The 20,633-nt window shown below is 40.4% G+C and overlaps 1 protein-coding gene and 1 long non-coding RNA gene across 2 annotated transcripts in view; one reads left to right on the top strand and one right to left on the bottom strand.

Moving 5' to 3' along the window:
- Positions 1–797: 797 nt before the first annotated feature.
- Positions 798–20,595, top strand: LOC126953672 (uncharacterized). The gene is made up of 3 exons (XR_007725295.1): positions 798–979; positions 8,284–8,350; positions 20,471–20,595. It is a non-coding gene; the product is annotated as an uncharacterized LOC126953672 (long non-coding RNA).
- Positions 8,864–20,633, bottom strand: part of PLG (plasminogen) — a 50,394-nt gene continuing 38,624 nt past the window's right edge. The window contains exons 17-19 of the mRNA XM_050789214.1: positions 18,817–18,923; positions 9,883–10,028; positions 8,864–9,252 (exon numbers count right to left, since the gene is read on the bottom strand). Of these exons, the coding sequence (XP_050645171.1) occupies positions 9,091–9,252; positions 9,883–10,028; positions 18,817–18,923 (415 nt within the window). The 3' untranslated portion in view covers positions 8,864–9,090. The remainder of the gene's footprint in view (positions 9,253–9,882; positions 10,029–18,816; positions 18,924–20,633) is intronic.

Here is a 20,633-nt window from a genome sequence, read left to right as displayed (position 1 = left end):
ATTGCTCTGTTCAGACTTTCTATTTCTTTCTGAGTCAGTCTTGGTAGGTTTTTCACTTCTAGGAATTCATTCATTTCTTCTAAGTTATCCAATTTGTTGATATATAATTGTTCACAGTAGTCTCTTATGATTGTTTGTACATCTGTAATATCTATTGTAATGTCTCCTCTTTCTGATTTTGTTTGAGTTTTCTTTGTTTTCTTAATCTAGTTAAAAGTTGGTCATTTTTTATCTTTTTAAAAACCAATATTAGTTTTATTTCTTTTTTCTATCATTTTTCTAGTCTCTACTTCACTATTTCTGCTGTGATCTTTATTATTTCTTTCCTTCTACTAACTGTTGGGTTAGTTTTTCTTTTCTTCTTTGTCTATTTTTTTGAGGTGTAATGTTAGGTTGCTTATTTGATATCTTCTTTATTGATGTAAGTATTTATTGCTAAAAGCTTCCTTCTTAGAACCACTTTTGCTGCATACAGTAAGTTATTGGTATGTTAGTGTGCCCATTTTCATTAGTTTTGAGTTTTTAAAAATTTATCTTTTAATATCTTCTCTGACTCATTGATTGTTCAGGAGCATGTTGATTAATTTCTATGTATTTGTGGATTTTCCAATATTCTCTTGTCATTGATTTCTAGTTTCATACAATTATAATCTGAAAGGAATACCTGGTAGGATTCTAATCTTCTTAAATTTGTTTACTTGTTTTGTGACCTAACATATGATCTATTGTGGAGAAAGTTCTATGTGCACTTGAGAATAATGTGTATTCTACTGCCATTGGACAGAATATTCTGCATATTTCTGTTAGGTTCATTTGGCCTAAAGTGTAGTTTAAGTCTCATGTTTCCATTATGATTCTCTGTCTGGAGCTGTTGAAGTCTGCTACTATGGAGCTAAGTGGAGCTATTGAAGTCTGCTACTATGATTTTATTACAGTCTAGCTCTCCTTTGAGATCTATTAAATTTTTTAGCTGTTATATGTATGTATTAGAAGTTTGGGTACATATATAAATAAGTATTTATAATTGTTATAGCAAATTGATCTCTTTATCATTATATTATGACCTTCTTTGTCTCTTTTTATGGTTTTTGACTTAAAGTCTGTTTTACCTCATGTAGATTGAGTTTCCCTTATCCAAAATTCCTAAAACCAGAAGTGTTTTCAATTTTGAATTTTTTTGGAATATTTGAATTACAATATGATTTAGTTTTTTAGAATTTTGAAATTTTTTTTTATTTTGGAATATTTGCATTATGATATGGTTTGGCTGTGGCCCCACCCAAATCTCATCTTGAATTGTAATCCCCAACATGTCAAAGGAGGGACCCAGTGGGAGGTGATTGGATCATGGGAGCAGTTTCCTTCCTGCTGTTCTCATGAAAGTGAGTGAGTTCTCATGAAATCTGATGGAAGGTGCCTCCTTCCCCTTAACCTTCCGGCATGGTTACGTTTCCTGAGGCCTCCTAGTCATGCTTCCTGTTAAGCCTGTGGAACTGAGTCAATTAAACCTCTTCATAGTTACCCAGTCTCAGGTAGTATTCTTTTTAGTAGTCTGAGAATGGACTAATATACATTATATATTCACCGTTTTAGCATCTCTAAACACCAAAATCCAAAATGCTCCAATGAGCAATTCCTTTGAACATCATGTCGGCACTTAAAATTTTATTAATTTTGGAGTATTTCAGATTTCAGACTTTTGGATTAGGGATACTCAATCTGTGTAACTACACCTGCTCTCTTTTGGTTTCCATTTGCTGGAATATTTTTTCCATCCCATTAAGGACATTATTTGTGTCCTTATAGGTGAAGTGAGTGTCCTGTATGCAGCATGTAGTTGGATCTTATTTTTTAGTTATTCAACCACTGTATATCTTTTTATTGGAGAATTTAATCCATTTTCATTCAAGATAATTATTGATAAGTAAGAGTCTGCCATTACCATTTTGTTAATTGCTTTCTGGTTGTTTTGTAGACTCTTTGTTCCTTTCTTCCTCTCTTACTATCTTTCTATGTGATTAAGTGATTTTCTCTAGTGGGATGCTTTGATTCCTTTTTATCTTTTGTATATCTACCTTATGCTTTTGCTTTGTGGTTACCATGATGCTTACAAAAAAGTCTTATAGTTATATCAGGCTATTTTATGCTGATAACAGCTTAACTTTGATTGCATAAAAGTTCTGCACTTTTACTCCACATCTCCCTGCATTTAAAATCTTTTTATGTCACAATGTATATCTTTTATAGCATATATCCCTTAACAAATTATTGTAGCTATTATTTTAAATAGTTTTGTCTTTTAACCTTCATGCTAAAGATATAAGAGATTCATACTTTCATATTACAGATATATGTGGCCACCATTAAAGTGTTTGAATATTATGAATTTGACTGTGTACTTACTTTAACCAGTGAGTTTTCTGGTTTCTTTTTTTGTTACTAATTAGCATCTTTTTTCATCTTACAGACTCCCTTTAGCATTTCTTGTAAGACAGGTCTGGGGTTAATGAACTTCCTCAGCTTTTGTTTGTTTAGTAAAAGCTTGATCTTTCCATTTCTGAAGCACAGCTTTGGTGAATGCAGTATCCTTGGTGTGTAGTGTTTTTCTTCAGCACTTATAATATATTATCCTACTCTTTCCTGGCCTGTATGGAACCTGTTGAGAACTTTGCTGCTAGCCTTACTGGAACTCTGTTATATGTGATTTGCTTCTTCTCGCTGCTTTTATGATTTTCTCTTTGTCTTTGATTTTTGACAGTCTAACTTTGTCTTGATGTAGTTATGTTTGAACTGAATTTAGTTAGAGACTTTTGACCATCTTGGACCTGGATGTTGGTATCTTTCCCTAGACTTAGAAAGTTTTCTGTTATTTTTAAAATAAGCTTTCTACCCCCTTTTTCTCCTTTGTGAACTCTTATAACTAAAATATTTGCTCTTTTCATGCTGCCTCGTAAGTCCTGTAAGCTTTTTTTTCACTATTTTTCTCCTTCAATTCTATATTCACAAATAACCTGTCTTCAAGTTCACAGATTATTTATTCTACATGATGAATTCTGCTTTTGATGCTGTCTATTGCATTTTTCACTTTATTATTTTTCCAGTTTCAGAAATTCTGTTTTACTTTTTTTTTTTTTTTTTGAGACGGAGTCTCGCTCTGTCACCCAGGCCAATCTTGGCTCACTGCAAGCTCCGCCTCCCAGGTTCATGCCATTCTCCTGCCTCAGCCTCCCAAATAGCTGGGACTACAGGTGCCCGCCACCATGCCCGGCTAATTTTTTGTATTTTTAGTAGAGACGGGGTTTCACCGTGGTCTCGATCTCCTGACCTTGTGATCCGCCCGCCTCGGCCTCCCAAAGTGCTGGGATTACAGGCGTGAGCCACCGCACCCGGCTCTGTTTTACTTTTTAAACAGTTTTAATCTCTCCATTACATTTCTCATTTTGATCTTTTATTGTTTTTCTGATTTTATTGAATTCTCTGTATTTTCTTGAAGTTTACCAAGCTTTCTTCAAATAATTATTTTGAAATCTTTGTCAGGTTGTTAATATATCTTTATTTCTTTGGGGCCAGCTACTGGGAAATTATTGTGTCCTTTGGTGGTGTTTTATTTTACCTCTTTGTTTTTTCATATTTCTTGTTGTCTTACATTAATGTCTATGCATTTAAAGTAAGAACTGATTTTAGTCTCAACAATCATCAGTTTCTAATTCATCTACTACATCTTCAGTATAACCTGTGCTCCTGAGATTGTGTCTGCTACATCTTTATGGTGGAAGCCCCAGTGATGGGGCTCCTGCATCTCTTCCCAGTGGCACAGTCAGGGATGTTGTGTCAGTAGACTGAAGGACCCACAGTGGGAGCATTTACACCATGCACATTGGCAGATGCTGCCAGTCAGGGCTTGATTGCCCAAAGCCAGTTGTTAGACATTTACTAGCACACCACTTGGATACAAATAAGTGGAGAAAATAGGAGAGGGTGGCTTTCAAGAACTTTGGCTCTAGAGAACAGTAAAAGAAAGGATGGTAATGGAAGGATGAGGTGAGAATGAGATAAGGCTGGTCAAACAAGAAAGATCTGAATGTGTTTGAAAGCTTCTCCCAATAGGTTAAAGATACTGGAGAAAGGGTTAATCACTACAGTGAGGCACCCAAAAAGGCAAGTCTAAGTGAGTGCTGGCCCTGGGGTAGACACCAAGACAGTTATTCCAGTGTAAGATGACAGGAGGAATGGGAGGGAGAGGAACAGGCGAGAGTGTCAGTGATTGGGTGCAGAGGGGACTCCCCTCCAGCACTTCTGTTTCTCTGTGATGTAGGAGGGGAGGCCTTGGGTGTTGGACCCCGAGAAGGCACTCAGTCAATCACTGTGAGATGTGTGAGTGAACCCGTGGCTGCCAGGTGTGCAGGGGCCATAACTGAGGGTTTGAGGAAAGGAGAGAACATTTGAAATCACGACAAAAGAGAGCCAAGGCAGTGATGTGGGATGCAGAGGTTGCTGTGGTTGAGAGCTACTCCAGTGAGTAACACAGTGGCTTCACAGTGAGGAGGCCTGTGGGGGAAGGCCCAGCTGTGTCTTCCCAGGGGCAGTAACACCTTTCCCTATTGCCTAGGTATCCTGGCATCCATCTGTGGTGGCCTCGTGATGCTTTTGCCTGAAACCAAGGGTATTGCCTTGCCAGAAACAGTGGATGATGTAGAAAAACTTGGTAGGCACTGTCCAAAATTCAGTGCACCCCAAAGAAAAGCAGCATTTCAAACCAGTGGAGAAAGGAAGATGTTGAGAAAATTGAATATGCTTAGGGAAAAAAATAACAATAAATCCTCATCTTATATTGTAAGCAAAAAATTCAAAGTAAATATAAAACATTAATGTAAAAAAAAACCCCACGCAATCTAGATAAGAATATGTATTATTTTTTAAACATGGTTGTGAAGACAGAAGCATTTCCACGTAAGGTACTAAGACTCAGAAGTGATCTAAAGGCAGGAGTTGCTGATGTGGGAAAGTGGAAATCGCTGGGACGTGCAGCAGCAGGGGATTAACGGTGTGGCTTACTCTACAGAGTGAGGAGTCAGGTCTGTGTAGATGGAATGGCATAGGCAGATTTTCAAGACTGATTACAAAGTGAAACGTCACTGAATTATGTGTTATAGTATTTATAAAAAACTAAAACCAAAGACAGTCCCTCTCTGTAGCTGGATAGGAAGACAGATGACACACAGATGGTAGCTAGGCAGATAATAGGTAGATGGATGATAGATGATAGACAGATAGAGATGATAGATAATGGATAGATGGATTGATGAATAGATAAATAGATAATAGATGATAGATAGGTAATAGAGATAAGTAGGCAGAGAAAAGAAAGAGAGACTGAGTTTTGGAGCCAGGTGTTTAAATAGTGTACAAGGAAAGCTAATATCCAGCCAATATACAAACATGAAGAGTTATATCAACAAAAATTAACATTACTGAAATTCTTTCTAAGTTTCTGTTTTAAATTTTTCATGAAAAAAGAGAGAGAATATGAATATGAGAATGTATACTAAAAGATGTAGTATATGTCCTCTGGGGACACAAATGAGCTGGGGAGATGGGTAGGGAACGGAGGGCCATCTCTTTCCTGTCAGAGACTTCCGTACTGTTTGATTTTTTTTTTTAAAATTATGACACATAGTCTTGTGTTTTCTGTGTAATCTTTAAAAATGATTTAACAGCTAACTTAAAAAATAAAAAGCAATCTTGATAATGAATTGGAAATTAAGGATACGGAACTCTAATGTTTTTAATATTTCAAAAATCCTGAGGAAAATCTTTCTTCCCTTTGATTGTACTCCATTGACTGCTGCCTGTGTACACACTGAGAATGGTGCATTCATTCTTGATTCAATCAGGGGTCAGATCTGCAAACTCATCAGGAAGAAATGGAGGAATAGGGAGTCCTTTGAGACCAGGACTCTTCTACCACATCAGCTGCATTAAAGTTAAACAACTGGGAGAGATTGTCTGTGGCTGGTGAAGGGTGGTGGGGTGGTGCAGGATTGTCCCAAAGGGGAGCAAGGAAAACTGATATCCAACTAATATATAAACATGGGGAATTATACCAACAAAAATTTAAATTACACAAATTCTCATTTTTTTTCTGTTTATGAATTTTCATAATGAAAAGTTGGATAGATTAATTATACCTAGTCCCCACACTTGAAAAAAATCTAGGAGTATGGTTTACAGTACTACAAATTAAGCACGTTGATTGTGATCCATGATTATTTACTCTAAAAAAACAACTTCGTGCTAAATTACTGAAACCTGTTAGTGTATTCCCTTCTAAAACTGCATTGGATTATTCTATCATTTCTGCTGGGTTTTGTTCATATCAGCAGCTCATTTCCAAACATATGTTAATTCAGTAGAGAAATTCATGAAGAGCTTAAATGCTGTAATGCTAACTAACCTCTGTTTAGGGTCTGAAAGCAAGTCAAAAAAGGAGCCTGAAGTGATTTCTGTTACCTTTGAGTTGGGTTTTCATCAGAAGTTAGGTATGTGTATTTGATCAAAACCAGCTATGCTATTAAATAATAACAGAAGACCTTCCTCTAACTATTTGCATAATCTTTCATAAGGACTTTCTCCTTTGTTTTTTCAGTCCACATTCTTTTAAGTGTGGCAGGAATAAAAAAACCCCAGTTTCCAGCTCTCACCTTTGAGGCCCCTGCCAAAGGTGGAAGGAGCTATCCAGGAGCTGATCCTCCTTGCAAAGCTGTCCTTGCAGAGATGCATGTGTGCGTTGCAGCTACGTTATGCTATGCTGTTGTAATGTTGTATAAAGACTTCAATCTATCCAGAGTATTTTTATATAATGTTGGATGAGTTAGGACTATTTGTGGTACTGTTGAAGTTTCTGGGAACACATAATATGTAGCTGGCTTAAAAAAGAGCCTCTCAGGTGCACGGCTCTTCCTGTTTTTGTTTGTTTGTTTGTTTCCTTGCACTGGAGCAGTGGTCTCTGACTCATTAGGCTAAAGAGAGACGAGAGAAGTCCCTCACCTGATTCTCATAACAGCTCCATCAAGAATGCAGGATTTGAAAACCAAGGATTTGGGAAATTTGTGCAGAAATGTTCATCAAATCTTATCAGTCAAGGGACTAAGCCCATAAGTGAACATTCGAAAAATTGCAGGGAGGATGAAAATTTGGGAATCCTGTTAATGAGGAGACTGAATCACAGGTTCCTGGGCCACAGAATGTGAGCGTTCGTGTCCTTTGCTCACCTTGGTTTCCGCATGCCTTTGCAGCATGAACAGGTCAGGAGTCTCTCCCCTCTACCTTCTCTGTAGCATCTGGGGTTCCAGGCATGGTTTAGGCCCCATTCTAGCAATAAGGGCCAATCTGCTGTACAATCTGAGGTCTTGGTTCTGTTATTCATAAAATAATGCTGTGGTCCTGAGATTATTCAGGACATTTTTGGCTCTCCTTTAGTGGACACCTAGAGCCACAGATTCTCTTCTTTACTCAACAAATCCCATGGATTATGATTTCTGGGTCTTAGGATTTTAAAAGTGAAGGGATATTTTTCATATATTTGTTAAGTTCAGTTCCGTGGGTGCCTGTGGCCAAGAGTTAAAAACATGAACAGTTCCCATTCAATCTTGACACTTTGAGTTGTCTTGGGGAGGAGCTTACGTTTTAATTTAAAAGAAAGGTCAATTATATCCATGCTTAACAGGATCAGCAGGAGCTTTATAAATGACTTTACAGAGACGAATAAGGGATTTGATCTTTCTTTTTTGTTATCGAGGCTTTTGAAATGTGGAACTTGTGTGTTCTGCTTTGTATGTTATATTCAATATGTTTTCAGATGCAATCTGTATTTTATGCTGAGTTTTTAAAATGAAATACTTTATGTGGACAGGCAAAACTGGTACCAAAGGGAATCCTTCACAATGGGGAACAACATTTCTGTAAGGAGAACAGGCGACAATATACACGAAGTGTGTGCTAATTGTAAAATGAGCATCTTCATCCTTAAAGCACATCGGAATTGAATACAAGTAATCTATTTGTCAAGGAAATAAACACAGCTCTTTGAGGACTTGAGACTTTCACCCTTTATTCACAGTCACTTGCAGTTTTGCTTTTCTCTGCATTTCTCTGGTATAAGATGACTGTTACATTGTTAAATTGTATTTTGAGTGGATATTTTTGTTTGGTAACAACATTTTAAATGGTAAAAAATGTGCATTTGTCCCTTCTCTTCCTTCTAAACATGTGTCTCTCCCACAGGTCATTCTCCTGTGACCGTGTGTACTACAGACTGTTTCAAAACCGGGCAGGCAATTAACAATGGGAAGTAAGTAGTCTACCTTCAATATTTGCTTGTTGTTCATTTATGTGCTCTTGGCACCAGTCCTAGACTCACATGTGCCCCAGAATAGCATTCAGACTCTCAGCTGGTCTTGTGTTACACGTCCATGGCCCGATTCACTCCATGGTATACAGCTCTCTGCTCCATGTCCCCTGGGCTGGGCTCAAGTCAAGCAGTCAGTGACAGATTTCATTCCCAATAACAGAACCAGTTCGCATGACTGCCCATACATGTTGCAGCTTTGAAAACATTCATCTCAGTGTTAGAAATAAAGACAGTAAAAATGTGTGTCAAGCCCTCGTTAGCTGATGAGGTAAACGCATGGACAACTTCTTAGGACTTCTTGGCTCTCCCCTTTGTGACCTTGTAGCCTGCCCAGTCCTTTGTGCAGCTGTTCCTTATCAAAAGCAGCTATATCCCCCCGTCTGCCCATTTAAAATTGGTGTGACGAACAAAGTGCATGAAAATGTTGAAGACCAAAACCAAAATTAACTCAAATTAAGGTTAAGTACAGAGTTTATTTTTAACAAATGGTCATAGCTATGTCACCTTATTACAGAATCCAGCAGTCAGAAAATAATACAAAAAATGCTGAAGTTTGGCTTCCCTGGTAGCTGGGGACAATGTCCTCGTTTGTTTACTGTCAGTTATTTCCAGCATGCTAAATCCCTACCCAGGTTCCAGCCTCTAGGTGAGTCAATGCTTCACTCTGTAATCCCGTCCAATTAATTATTTCTCATCACTCCCTCGATCCAAGTAACAAACCTTGAAACACGAACATAGACACCTGGCTTATTGGGACGCGCACAGCCAAGACCCCAAGAAGTAACTCCTTGTAAAATGTATTTGTCCTTCTCGAAGCAAACCAGAGGCCCTCCACTGTCACCCTATACAGAGGGAGAAAAATCCATGTGAGGGTTAGGCTGCCAGTCTTTTATTATGGGATGCCATCTTTCTATTATCCATATGTACATTTTCCCAGTAATTGAAATCAGAAAGGGACTATGAGCATATTACTCAAGCATCTGCAGTGCTTAAGTACTTAGCAAAATATGTTCAGCAAAACCACACCACTTAGTTTCTCCTGGGGGTAAAAAACCCCTTGTGAATCCTGCACACATCCCTTCCTATGTTGGTGTTTCCTTTAGACTGGCCTAGCCTGGGCATCACTGTAAAGTGTGTGCAGTTGGTCTCTGTCCTGTACCCTCTATCTCCTTCCCTAACAGAAAAGTCACCACTTTAGTCCCTGTCCACAAGCACACCCCAGGAGGGTGAGTGACATGAGGTAGTTATGGCACTTAAAACTCCCTTGCTACAGATCTCGAACTCAAGCCCCAAGACATCTCCTTAGATTATCTGAATACGCATTCAGGGACAGATCTAGGGAGTTTCTGAGCAACATTTAGGAGTCTTCGGTGGAAAATCCTTGAATTTGCCACCTGGGGAATGAAGTCTAAGGGGCTGAGACCGAGACGGGAGAGCACAAGACTAACTTTGGTCTCTTGATCTTTTCTTACCTGGCAACTGTCAGTGCCTCCGGCCAAATGCCCAGCACAGAGCTCGGTGGTTTTGACTCTTCCATTCAGAAACTCATAGCGATTGCACACTTTATTCTCAATCACGGGGAGCCGGGCTTCCTTGAGAAGGCCAGCCCCATAGGTACCTGTTTTTAAAAAGATGAAAGAAATGGTTACTGCACCCAAAACCTGTTCAGGAGGAAATTCCAGAAGAACAGAGCAGCAGCGCTGGACCTCCTGTCTGTTTGTGAGGCTACAGAACACAAGGCAGCAACCAATGCCGCTGAGGTCTCTGACCCTGCAGAGTGTAAACATCACATATGATTCTCTGTTCCTGAGACCTGGATTTAACAATCTGGGCTTTGTCGTGGTGGTTTGGAGTTGATTGTTGTTCCTCTACTTTTTGCTTTTACAACTATAAAGAATAATGTTTAAAATGTAGAGTCTGAAAAATGCAATTGCTATTTTATATATTCTTTTTTCAGACCTTTTAATATGCTTCTTTTACTAATTATATCATAACACAAAATTTCACATATTGATTTTTTCACTCAACGTTGTATCATGAGTTTCGTATAATTCTACAATCTTCATAACTAATATGTTAATGGGGAGCTACTGCTTAATGAGCATGAAGTTTCCTTTGGGGATGAGGAAAATGTTCTGGGAATATGATGATGGTTGCACACCATTGTGAATGTACTAAATGCCACTCAATGGTACCTTCCAAAAGGGTTAAAATAGTAAACCTTATGTTTTGTATATTTTATTGTAATAAAAAGAATAGTCATCATTTACCAAGAATTAACCTTTCCAGGCACAAGCTTATAATATGTTGTATCTCACTTAATCCTCGCAACAGTCCTGTGAAACAGGCACTTTTATCATTCCTGTTCTACAGTTGAGGAAACTGAGGCATAAGGAGGTTGTGTAGTTCAGCTTGAGTCTGGGTCTGTGGAGTCACTGCCCTAATGCTTCCTCCCCAAGGCCCCACTCTTGCTTCCAACCTTCCACATGTTTGTTCATAAAGTTCATTCTTATTCCTTAATATTTTCTGAGCCTAAGTTCCCATAAATTACATAGACATATTTCTGTCTCCCAATGACGTTGCCACATTATTTGTAAAAGGGTATGATGGTGTGCCGTGTCACTAGAAAGCAATCACTTCACCTCACTTGTATGAGTGTTCGATTTTTAAAATATTAGCTAATCAAATAGGTTGAAATTGTCCCGATTCATTTTCCAATTTACACTTCTTTGACAATTAGGGAGAGTGAACATTCTAGTTGTGTTTCTGCCTTTGTGAAAAACTGCTTTATTTTCTTTGCCAAATTGAAATAGAATGTCTGTAAAATTGCCAGAGAAAATGTCATTTTTTCCAGATAGACATGCCCAGGGATGTCTCAGTGTTCTCACAAATAATCCAGTTTTCCAATTTTGCAAGCCCACGTTTCATTGAAATTTTGCAAAACTCTTTGCTTTGCGAGCATGACACAGGCAAGAACCGAGGCACTATCTCTTTCTTTCCCCAAAGCCTTTGACTGTGTTTAGATCATTGTCTCGGGTTCAGAAAACTGACACTGATTCTGGAGTTTACATGAGCTGCATGGAAGAGGCTCGTCCCAGCGCCTCGCTCCAGAGCCCAGCTCAGCCCTATCTGGGCAGAGCTGCAGGGAGGAAGCTCCTCTTGACTACCAAGCACTGGGCAGTGGGTGCATCACCTGGACTGTGTAGATGTGTGAGGGAGCACCCTTCTCAAAATATTTTGCTAAAAATTAAGTTAGGTGTCACTGCTCTGGGATCTGCTCTCTGAGTAAGGCAAACACCCTGATAAGGGGGAAACCCCACCATGAGTTGCAGGGAAGTTGATGCAGTCTGTGGTTGTGCTGCCTTCCAGTGGTAGAGTGGTAGATGTAGAGATGGCACCTCTGAGGGCCGGAAGGCCACAGGTGACCTGAGGATTGTAGCCCTCCCTGATGGGGCCTTGGGGAGAGGGCAACAGGGAAAGTCCAGCATCAGGATCAGCTCAGTGATTGCAGATGACGGCTGACCTGGAAAAACCCCTTGGCCTCAACACCTCCAAACTCTGCGTTTGGAACATCCAAGTCAGGGAACATCTGGAAACGTGAAGGGAAGAGCAGGAGAACTTTAACCTCCCTCTGAGAAGCTGAGAACACCCACTGATTCATTGTTATTATTGACATGGAGAAAATTGATGAACAGGCCTGAGTTATGTTTTGTGACTCATCCTGGTGGTTGGTGGTGGGACTGAAGAAACAGTGAGTGGGCTCTGCACTCAAGACCCAGCTACAAACTGGTTATGTGATGTCTGTTGATAATGATAGTGATGGTGGTGGTGATGGTGGAATGGTGGTGATGATGAGGGTTGTGATGAGGGTGGTAGTGATGGTGGTGGTAATGATAATTGTGCTGGTGGTGAAATGATGGTGATGGTGATGGTGGTGGGTGGTGATGATCATAGAGGTGGCAGTGGTGGTGATGGTGATGGTGATGGTAGTGGTGGTGGTAATGATAATGCTAATGGTGGTAGTAATCATAATGACTATCAAGTTGATAGTGGTGGTGATGATGGTGGTGGAATGGTGGTGATGATGGTTGATAATAATGATGGTGATGGTGGTAATGATGGTGATGGTGATGCTGATGGCAGTAATGATGGTGGTGGTGGTGGTGGTGATGGTGATGGTAATGTTAATGGTGATGGTGGTGGAATGATGACAGTGATGGTAGTGGTAGTGATGATGATGGTGGTGGTGATGATAGTGATGATGGTGATGATGTTGAGGGTGACAATGGTGATGGTGGTGGTAATGATAATTGTGATGGTGGTGGTGGTGGTGATGATGTTTGAGCGGATGATGATGGTAGTTGTGGTTGCAATATGGATGGTGATGATGGTGATGATGATAAGGCATAATCTTAATCCTCACAATGACCTTATATGTGGGTACAGGTGAGAAAACTGAAGCTAAAAGAGATTAACTGCTCAATCTCACAAGGAAGATGGGAGAGCCAGAACTCACACACAGATCTTTATGATTTTAGTTTTGTGCTTTCATCAGTTGAGGCATTGTAGAGGATCTGTTTGCTTTTTGGCTGCCCAGCAGCCTATCACACTCTATCCTATAATCCTGTTGAGGGAACTACCCTTTGCTCCCATCTTGGTATGAGTGTGGTCCTGTGTCCACCTCCAGCATGGAACAGCTGATGTAAGTTGGAGTTAATCAGTGATGGGTTTAGGGCCTGGCTGGTGACACAAGTTCGACCTCTCAGAGCTAGAAAACTATTGTTTGTGTAATGGGGAGAGTGGCTTTCCTTATTTCTTTCCTGGCAGAGCCAGAGCCACCACAGCATCTGCAGCCACGAGAATATCACCTTTGTGCCCAAGAATAATGCCTACTCCATGGCTGGACAGGGCCTGGAGCCATGATGTGAGCCTGCAGAATTTTCAGTTCACTAAGAATTTCCCTTTTTTGCTTAATCCAACTTAAGTTGGATTTTCTGTCACTTGCAAGAAAGAGTCATGTTAGATACAACTCTATTCCGTATTATTATCAGGAGCTGCCATGATGGAGTGCTTAGCATGTGCTTGGTGCTTGATGCACTTTCTTATTGTTTCTCCCCCAACAGCCCTGCAGCCCCCATTTCAGCTGAGGAAGCAATCAACAAGAGCTCATGACTTTTCTTTCTTTCTCTCTTCTCTTCCTCCTCTCCTCTCCTCTCCTCTCCTCTCCTCTCCTCTCCTCTCCTCTCCTCTCCTCTCCTCTCCTCTCCCTCCCTCCCTCTCCTCCCTCCCTCCCTCTCCCTCCCTCCCTCCCTCCCTCCCTCCCTCCCTCCCTCCCTCCTCTTTCTTTCTTCTCTCTCTCTCTCTCTCTTTTTCTTTCTTTCTTTCTTTCTTTCTTTCTTTCTTTCTTTCTTTCTTTCTTTCTTTCTTTCTTCCTTCCTTCCTTCCTTCCTTCCTTCCTTCCTTCCTTCCTTCCTTCCTTCCTTCCTTCCTTCCTTCCTTCCTTCCTTCCTTCCTTCCTTTCTCTCTCTCTCTCTCTCTCTCTCTCTCCTTCCTTCCCTCCTTCCTTCCTTCCTTCCTTCCTTCCTTCCTTCCTTCCTTCCTTCCTTCCTTCCTTCCTTCCTTCCTTCCTTCCTTCCTTCTTCTTTCTTTCTTTCTTTTTTCTGTCTTCCTTTTTCTTTCCTTTCTTTCTTTTTTTATTGACATGGAGTCTCATTCTGTCACCCAGCCTGGAGTGCAGTGGCACGATCTCGGCTCACTGCAGCCAGCCTCCACCTCCCAGGCTCATGCAATTCTCCTGCCTCAGCCTCCTGAGTAGCTAGGATTACAGGGGTGCGCCACCACACCCGGCCAATTTTTGTACTTTTAGTAGAGGCGGGGTTTCACCATGTTGGTCAGGCTGGTCTCGAGCTCCTGACCGCATGATCTTTCCGCCTTGGCCTCCCAAAGTGCTGGGATTACAGGCTTAAGACACCATGCTTTATGAGTTTTCTAAGTCCCGACAGCCAGTAAGTGGGAGCCAGGTTTCCAATTCAGGTTTGTCTGTACCATCCCACATCTTCTCTGAGCTTCAGGTTCCTCATTTGTAAACTAGGAACAATAATATCTAATTCATAGAGGTTTGCAGCATTTAAATTTTTAAAAATGCAAAACACTGGGAGCAGCCTGGCACACCCATAGGTGTTCCTCATTTGCCAAGGTTCCTTTTACTTGACCTCAATGCTCCAGACCCAGCAGTGCAGAAAGAGAGATCAAGAAATCAAGGAGGTGAAGTTTTTAAATAGTAGAAAAGCACAGAAAAAGGAAAGCCAACTTTGAAATCATCTAGACCATTCATTTTTAAACGTTTGGTTAAACCAAAACCAAAACCAAAACAAAAACAAACCTTTCTTCAAATGAAAACTTATGCAAAGGGTGATGTGAAAAACACCAGTTGAAAATTCTGGGTTTTTGAATGAGGGGTTAGAGCCGAGTGGTACAAAGAGGTAACATGCCTAGTTCAGGTCTGTCTGGCTAGTGGCAGAGTCAGAACGCATTTCCAGGTCTTCAGACTCCTAATGCCCTCACCAGCACCTCTGAGAAACTGAAGCAGGGATCCTAAGACAGTCTTAGTGTTTCAACGGCCAAGGGGGCTAGGCTGATGGATATAATTATTGTCAGGGCATACTGCAAAGAGAAGAAGGACTCCCTAAAATGTATTACAGGTGCTGATACCACATCTTGCACAAATGTTCCCTCTCTTGTTCTCACCCACACCCATCAACCAATACCAAATGTCATCCTAGACTTGGGGCCGTGGGACCTGTCTACCTCTCCCCGAGCTGTAAGCCCCCTGTTTAACACCATCCCATACGTATTAGACATATGGGTATTTTGGAAGAAGAGTAGTTTAATTGTAACTTTTGTTGTTAATGTTTTGCACCATGTTTAGAAACCCAGTCTGGCTAATTTCACATGAAAAATAACCTAACACTCTTAACTTGACGGCTGAGTGAAAACCCCACTTACCTAGGGAAGCAATATGAATGCTGAAATTATGGGTTAAGAGACTCAGAGACCTTTCCTGGTTTTTTGCCTGCTTTAGGTGTAAGGGAAATATACAAATAAAAAATGGATCACACCCCAAAGCTTCAACACCAAAAATACCTTGCTAACATACCCCACTATGAAACCAAAGACAAGAAATTAACTACAAATAAAGACCCTGCACAAGGCTTTGGTCCTGTAAAAACATCCAAAGAACAAGTCTATTGGCTGTATTCAACCTACACTGCAGTTAAAGGAACATAAAGGCCGGAGTGCCATATATCCTCCAAACAACCACACCAGTTCCCTATCAGGGGTTCTTAACAAGGGTGAGCTGGCTGAAATGAAAGAACGGGAATTCAGATTTTGGATAGGAGTGAAGATCATCAAGATCCAGAAGGATGACAAAATCCAATCTAAGGAAATTAAGGATCACAATAAAATGATATAGAAGCTGAAAGACAAAATCACTGGTGTAAAAAAGAACCTAATGGATCTGACAGAGCTGAGAGCTAAGAAACAAATTATAAGAATTTCACAAAGCAATCCAAGTATTAATAGCAAAATAGACCAAGCTGAGGAAAGAATCTCAGAAATGGAAGACTGGCTTTCTGAAATAAGACAGTTGACAAAACTTAAGAAAAATGAATGAAAAGGAATGAACAAAGCCTCTAAAAAACATGGGATTATGTAAAAAGGTCAAATCTATAAATCACTGGCATTTCCGAAAGGGACAGGGAGAAAGTAAACAATTTAGAAAACATTTCAGGATATTGTCCATGAAAACTTCTTCAACCTTGCTAGAGAGGCCAATAGTCAATTTAGAAAATACAGAGAACACCTGCAAGATTCTACACAAGAAGATCATCCTCAAGACACACAATCATCAGATTTTCCAAGGTCAAAATGAAAGACAGAATGTTAAAGGCAGCTAGAGAGAAAGGACAGGTCATCTACAAAGGGAACCCTATCAAGCTAACAGCATGCTTCTCAGCTGAACCCCTACAAGCTAGAAAAGATTAGGGCCTATATTCAATATTCTTAAAAAATATCCAACCAAGAATTTCATACCCAGCCAAACTAAGCTTTCTAAGCAACAGAGAAATAAGATCCTTTTCAGATAAGCAAATGTTGAGGGCAAGAGAAAGAAATAAAAGGCATCCAAATAGGAAGAGAGGAAATCAAACTATCCTTGTTTGCAGATGACATGATTCTATATCTAGAAAACCCCATAGTCTCAGCCCAAAAGCTCCTTCAGCTGATAATCAACTTCAGCAAAGTTTCAGGATATGAAATCATGTACAAAAATCACTAGCATCCCTATACACCAACAGAAGCCAAGCCCAGAGGCAAATCAGGAACACAGTCCCATTCACAAATGTCACAAAAAGAATAAAATACGTAAGAATACAGCTAACCAGAGAGGTAAAGATATCTACAATGAGAATTATAAAACACTGCTCAAAGAAATCAGAGATGACACAAATGAATGGAAAAACATCCCATGCTCATGGATTGGAAGAATCAATATCATTAAAATGGCCATACTGCCCAAAGTAATTTACAGATTCATTGCTATTCCTATCACACTGCCAGTGACATTCCTCACAGCACTATTAAAAGAAAAACTATTTTGAAAATTTATATAGAACCAAAAAGGAGCCAGAATAGCCAAGGCAATCCTAAACAAAAAGAACAAAGCTGGAGACATCACATTACCTCTCTTCAAACTACGCTTCAGGGCTACAGTAACAAAAACAGCATGGTACTGGTAAAAACAACAACAAAAACAAACAAACAAAAAAGACTCATAGACCAATAGAACAGAATAGAGAGCCCAGAAATAAGGCCACACACCTACAGACATCTGATTTTTGACAAAGCTGACAAAACAAGCAATGGGAAAATAACTCCCTATTCAATAAATGGTGCTGGGGTAACTGGCTAGCCGTAGGTAGAAGATGGAAACTAGACCCCTTTCGTTACACCATATACAAAAATCAACTAAAGATGGGTTAAAGACTTAAATGTAAAATCCAAAAGTATAAAAATCCTGGAAGACAACCTAGGCAACACCATCCTGGACATAGGAACGGGCAAAGATTTCATGAAGACGCCAAAAGCAATCTCAGCAAAGGCAAAAACTGACAAATGGGATCTAATTAAACTTAAGAGCTTCTGGACAGAAAAAGAAACTATCGAGGGAGTAAATGGAAAACCTAGAGAATGGGAGAAAATATTTGCAAACTATACACCTGAAAAAGGTCTAATATCCAGCATCTATGAGGAACTTAAAACAAATTTACAAGAAATAAAAACCATTAAAAAGTGGACAAGGGACACTAACAAACACTTTTCTAAAGAAGACATGCCTGCGGCCAACAAGCATGTGAAAAAAGCTCAGTATCACTGATGGTTAGAGAAATGCAAATCAAAACCACAATGAAAAATCATCTCACACCAGCCAGAATGGCTATTTCTAAAAAGTCAGAAAATAACAGATGCTGGCAAGGTTGCAGAGAAAAGAGAACACTTATAGTTGGTGGGACTGTAAATTAGTTCAACAACTGTAGAAAGCAGTATGGTGATTCTCAAAGAGCTAAAAACAGAACTAACATTCAACCCAGCAATCCTATTACTGGTGATATACCCAGAGGAATATAAATCATTCTACCCTAAAGACACATGCACATAAATGTTCATTGCAGCACTATTCACAGTAGCAAAGACATGGAATCACCTATATGCCCATCAGTGACACATTGGATAAAGAAAATGTGGTACATGTATACCATGGAATACTGTATAGCCATAAAAAAGAATGAGGTAATGTCTTTTACAGGAACATGAATGGAGCTCAGGCCATTATTCTTAGAAAATTAACACAGGAACAGAAAGCCAAATACCACATGTTCACACTTTCAAGTGGGAGCTAAATGATGAGAACTCATGGACACCAAGAAGAGAGCAACAGATACTGGGGTCTACTTGAGGGAGAAGAGTGGGAGGAGGGAGAGGAGCAGGAAATACTAAGTGTTGGGTTAGTACCTAGGTGACAAAATAATCTGTACGACAAATCACTGTTTACATATACCAGAAACTTGCACATGTACCCCTGAACCTAAAATAAAAGTTAAAAATTAATTAATTAAAATAAAAACGTTCTGAAAACAAAAAGAGAGAGAGACTCAAAGACACCATTTTCCTCCCCTTGACTATGTACCTTGAAGACTGATTAAGACATAGGTACCCAGGCAAAATCAGGAGTGGGTGGACCACATTCGTGGATAGGAATTTGCACAGCTTGCTCCTAAATGCTCATTTTGTCACATGGACTGTAGGTCAAAACCTGTTCATTATGTGGGCAATGGAATTTATCTCACCTTGGGTTTCTCCCCAGCCAGTGATGAAACATTCGGTCCGGTCAGCGACCACATAATTTGGGGATGGCAGACAAGCTGGGATTACTTTGTCAGTGATGATGGCAGGACTGAAAGAAAAGCATCAGCAGTTATGTTTGACTGCTCTGCTGGCAGCTGCAACACCCACAACCAGCCATCCCTGCCTTGAGGCCCCGGAGCCCTCTGAGCTGGCACTGCCTTGCTTCACTGACACAGAGCAACGTAGAACACAGCGTTTCACCCTCACATTTGCCTATGTTTGCCTAAGGACTACACAGACATAAGGTTTCATTTGAAAGGCATCAGTTGCATGCAAGATACTGCTGGTGGCCTTCACCTTTGAAAGTAGGGATGACAAAGGTGCACTTCTCATGCATATTCTGTGCACAACTGGAATCTCATGCCGAGTGCGTCCTTTCATATTAACCAAGTAGGGCATTGATCCATCCATGGAGTGTCTGAGATGCCACCAAGAGGCTGTAAAATTGCAAATGCATTGTGTGCCCAGAGCAACTTGCTCCATCCTTGGATCCTCCACTTCCTCCTCAGTGAAAGTTGCTACACCATAGTTGTAAGAATACAGTAAAATACTTGATACCAAATGAAAGAAGATTGGAAATAAGCCTCTTGCTTGAACAAAATGGTATTGTGTTCAAAGAACATTCATATACTTTAGAGTCCCAGGGACTCTCAAACATTAGAGCTCTGGTTTTTAGACCTGATTCTACTTTAGTAAGTTCAAGGGGATAAAGGATTGGAAATGAGAAATGCCCTATTCTGATCACGAATCATCATTGTCACCAACTTTGAAGCAGGCACACTTTCTGCTTTTGAGCATCATCAGAAGGCCCAGCCTGTCGTGCAGACGTCCTCACTCTATGGGTTCCCTGGTGGAACACTAAATGCCCTAGGCTCTTGGAGAGTGGGGATGTGGGGTGGGAACTCTAGACTTGAAATGTATCAGCTATCAGAGAACTCCAAAACCCAAAATTTCCAAATTACTTGTTCAAACCATCAGAACACCACAGCTCTCTGAGGACCATGAGGAACTTTCTACTTGCACATTTGCTGGGTGGGGAGGACACTGGAGAGCACAAAGGAGATCAGCTACTGTTTATAAAGGCTGAGCTGGAAAGGCTCTTCTCTCCTTCTGGAGTGTCAGAGCATCCCAGGACGTCACCCCTCAGTTCACAGACCCAGAGAAGTTGCCCCGGGATTGTGGCCAGGTCCAGGAGAGCAGCTCAGGCTCCTGCCCCGTGCCTTCCCATCCAGGCCATGCTCATCCCTGTCCATGCCGACACCCTGTCTTCCAGAGTTGCTAGCACAGCGAGCACCCTGCATGCCTTGTCACCTGTCCCAAATCTGTTTGTTAGCTGTTCTCCTACAAATAGCTGTTTCTTAGCTGACTCAGCTAGTATCTGACTCCAAACAGCACTAACTTAATAAGTGACATAAGCAAACGTATCACTTTGTCAGGCTTAATGAAACAACATTTCAACAGGAAAGAGAAAATCAAATCAAAGAAGACAATAATAATGTAATTTGCACTTATAAATTGTATTTGTGATTTTTTTGACATTGTGAAGTTTTTTTTTTGTTTTGTTTTGTTTTTGTTTTTGTTTTTGTTTTGGTACAGGGTCTTACTCTGTCTCCCAGGCTGGAATGCAGTGACATGATCATAACTCACTGTAGCCTCAAACTCGAACTCAAGTGATCCTCTTGCCTCAGCCTCCCAAGTAACTGGGATTACAGGCACCCACACCAGACACCCAGCTCGATGTTGTGGTTTTTCAAGTGCT

The sequence above is a fragment of the Macaca thibetana genome, chromosome 4 (genome assembly GCF_024542745.1).
Source record: "Macaca thibetana thibetana isolate TM-01 chromosome 4, ASM2454274v1, whole genome shotgun sequence".
NCBI classification, from domain to species: domain Eukaryota; kingdom Metazoa; phylum Chordata; class Mammalia; order Primates; family Cercopithecidae; genus Macaca; species Macaca thibetana.
This window is presented reverse-complemented; position numbering and strand designations above follow the sequence as displayed.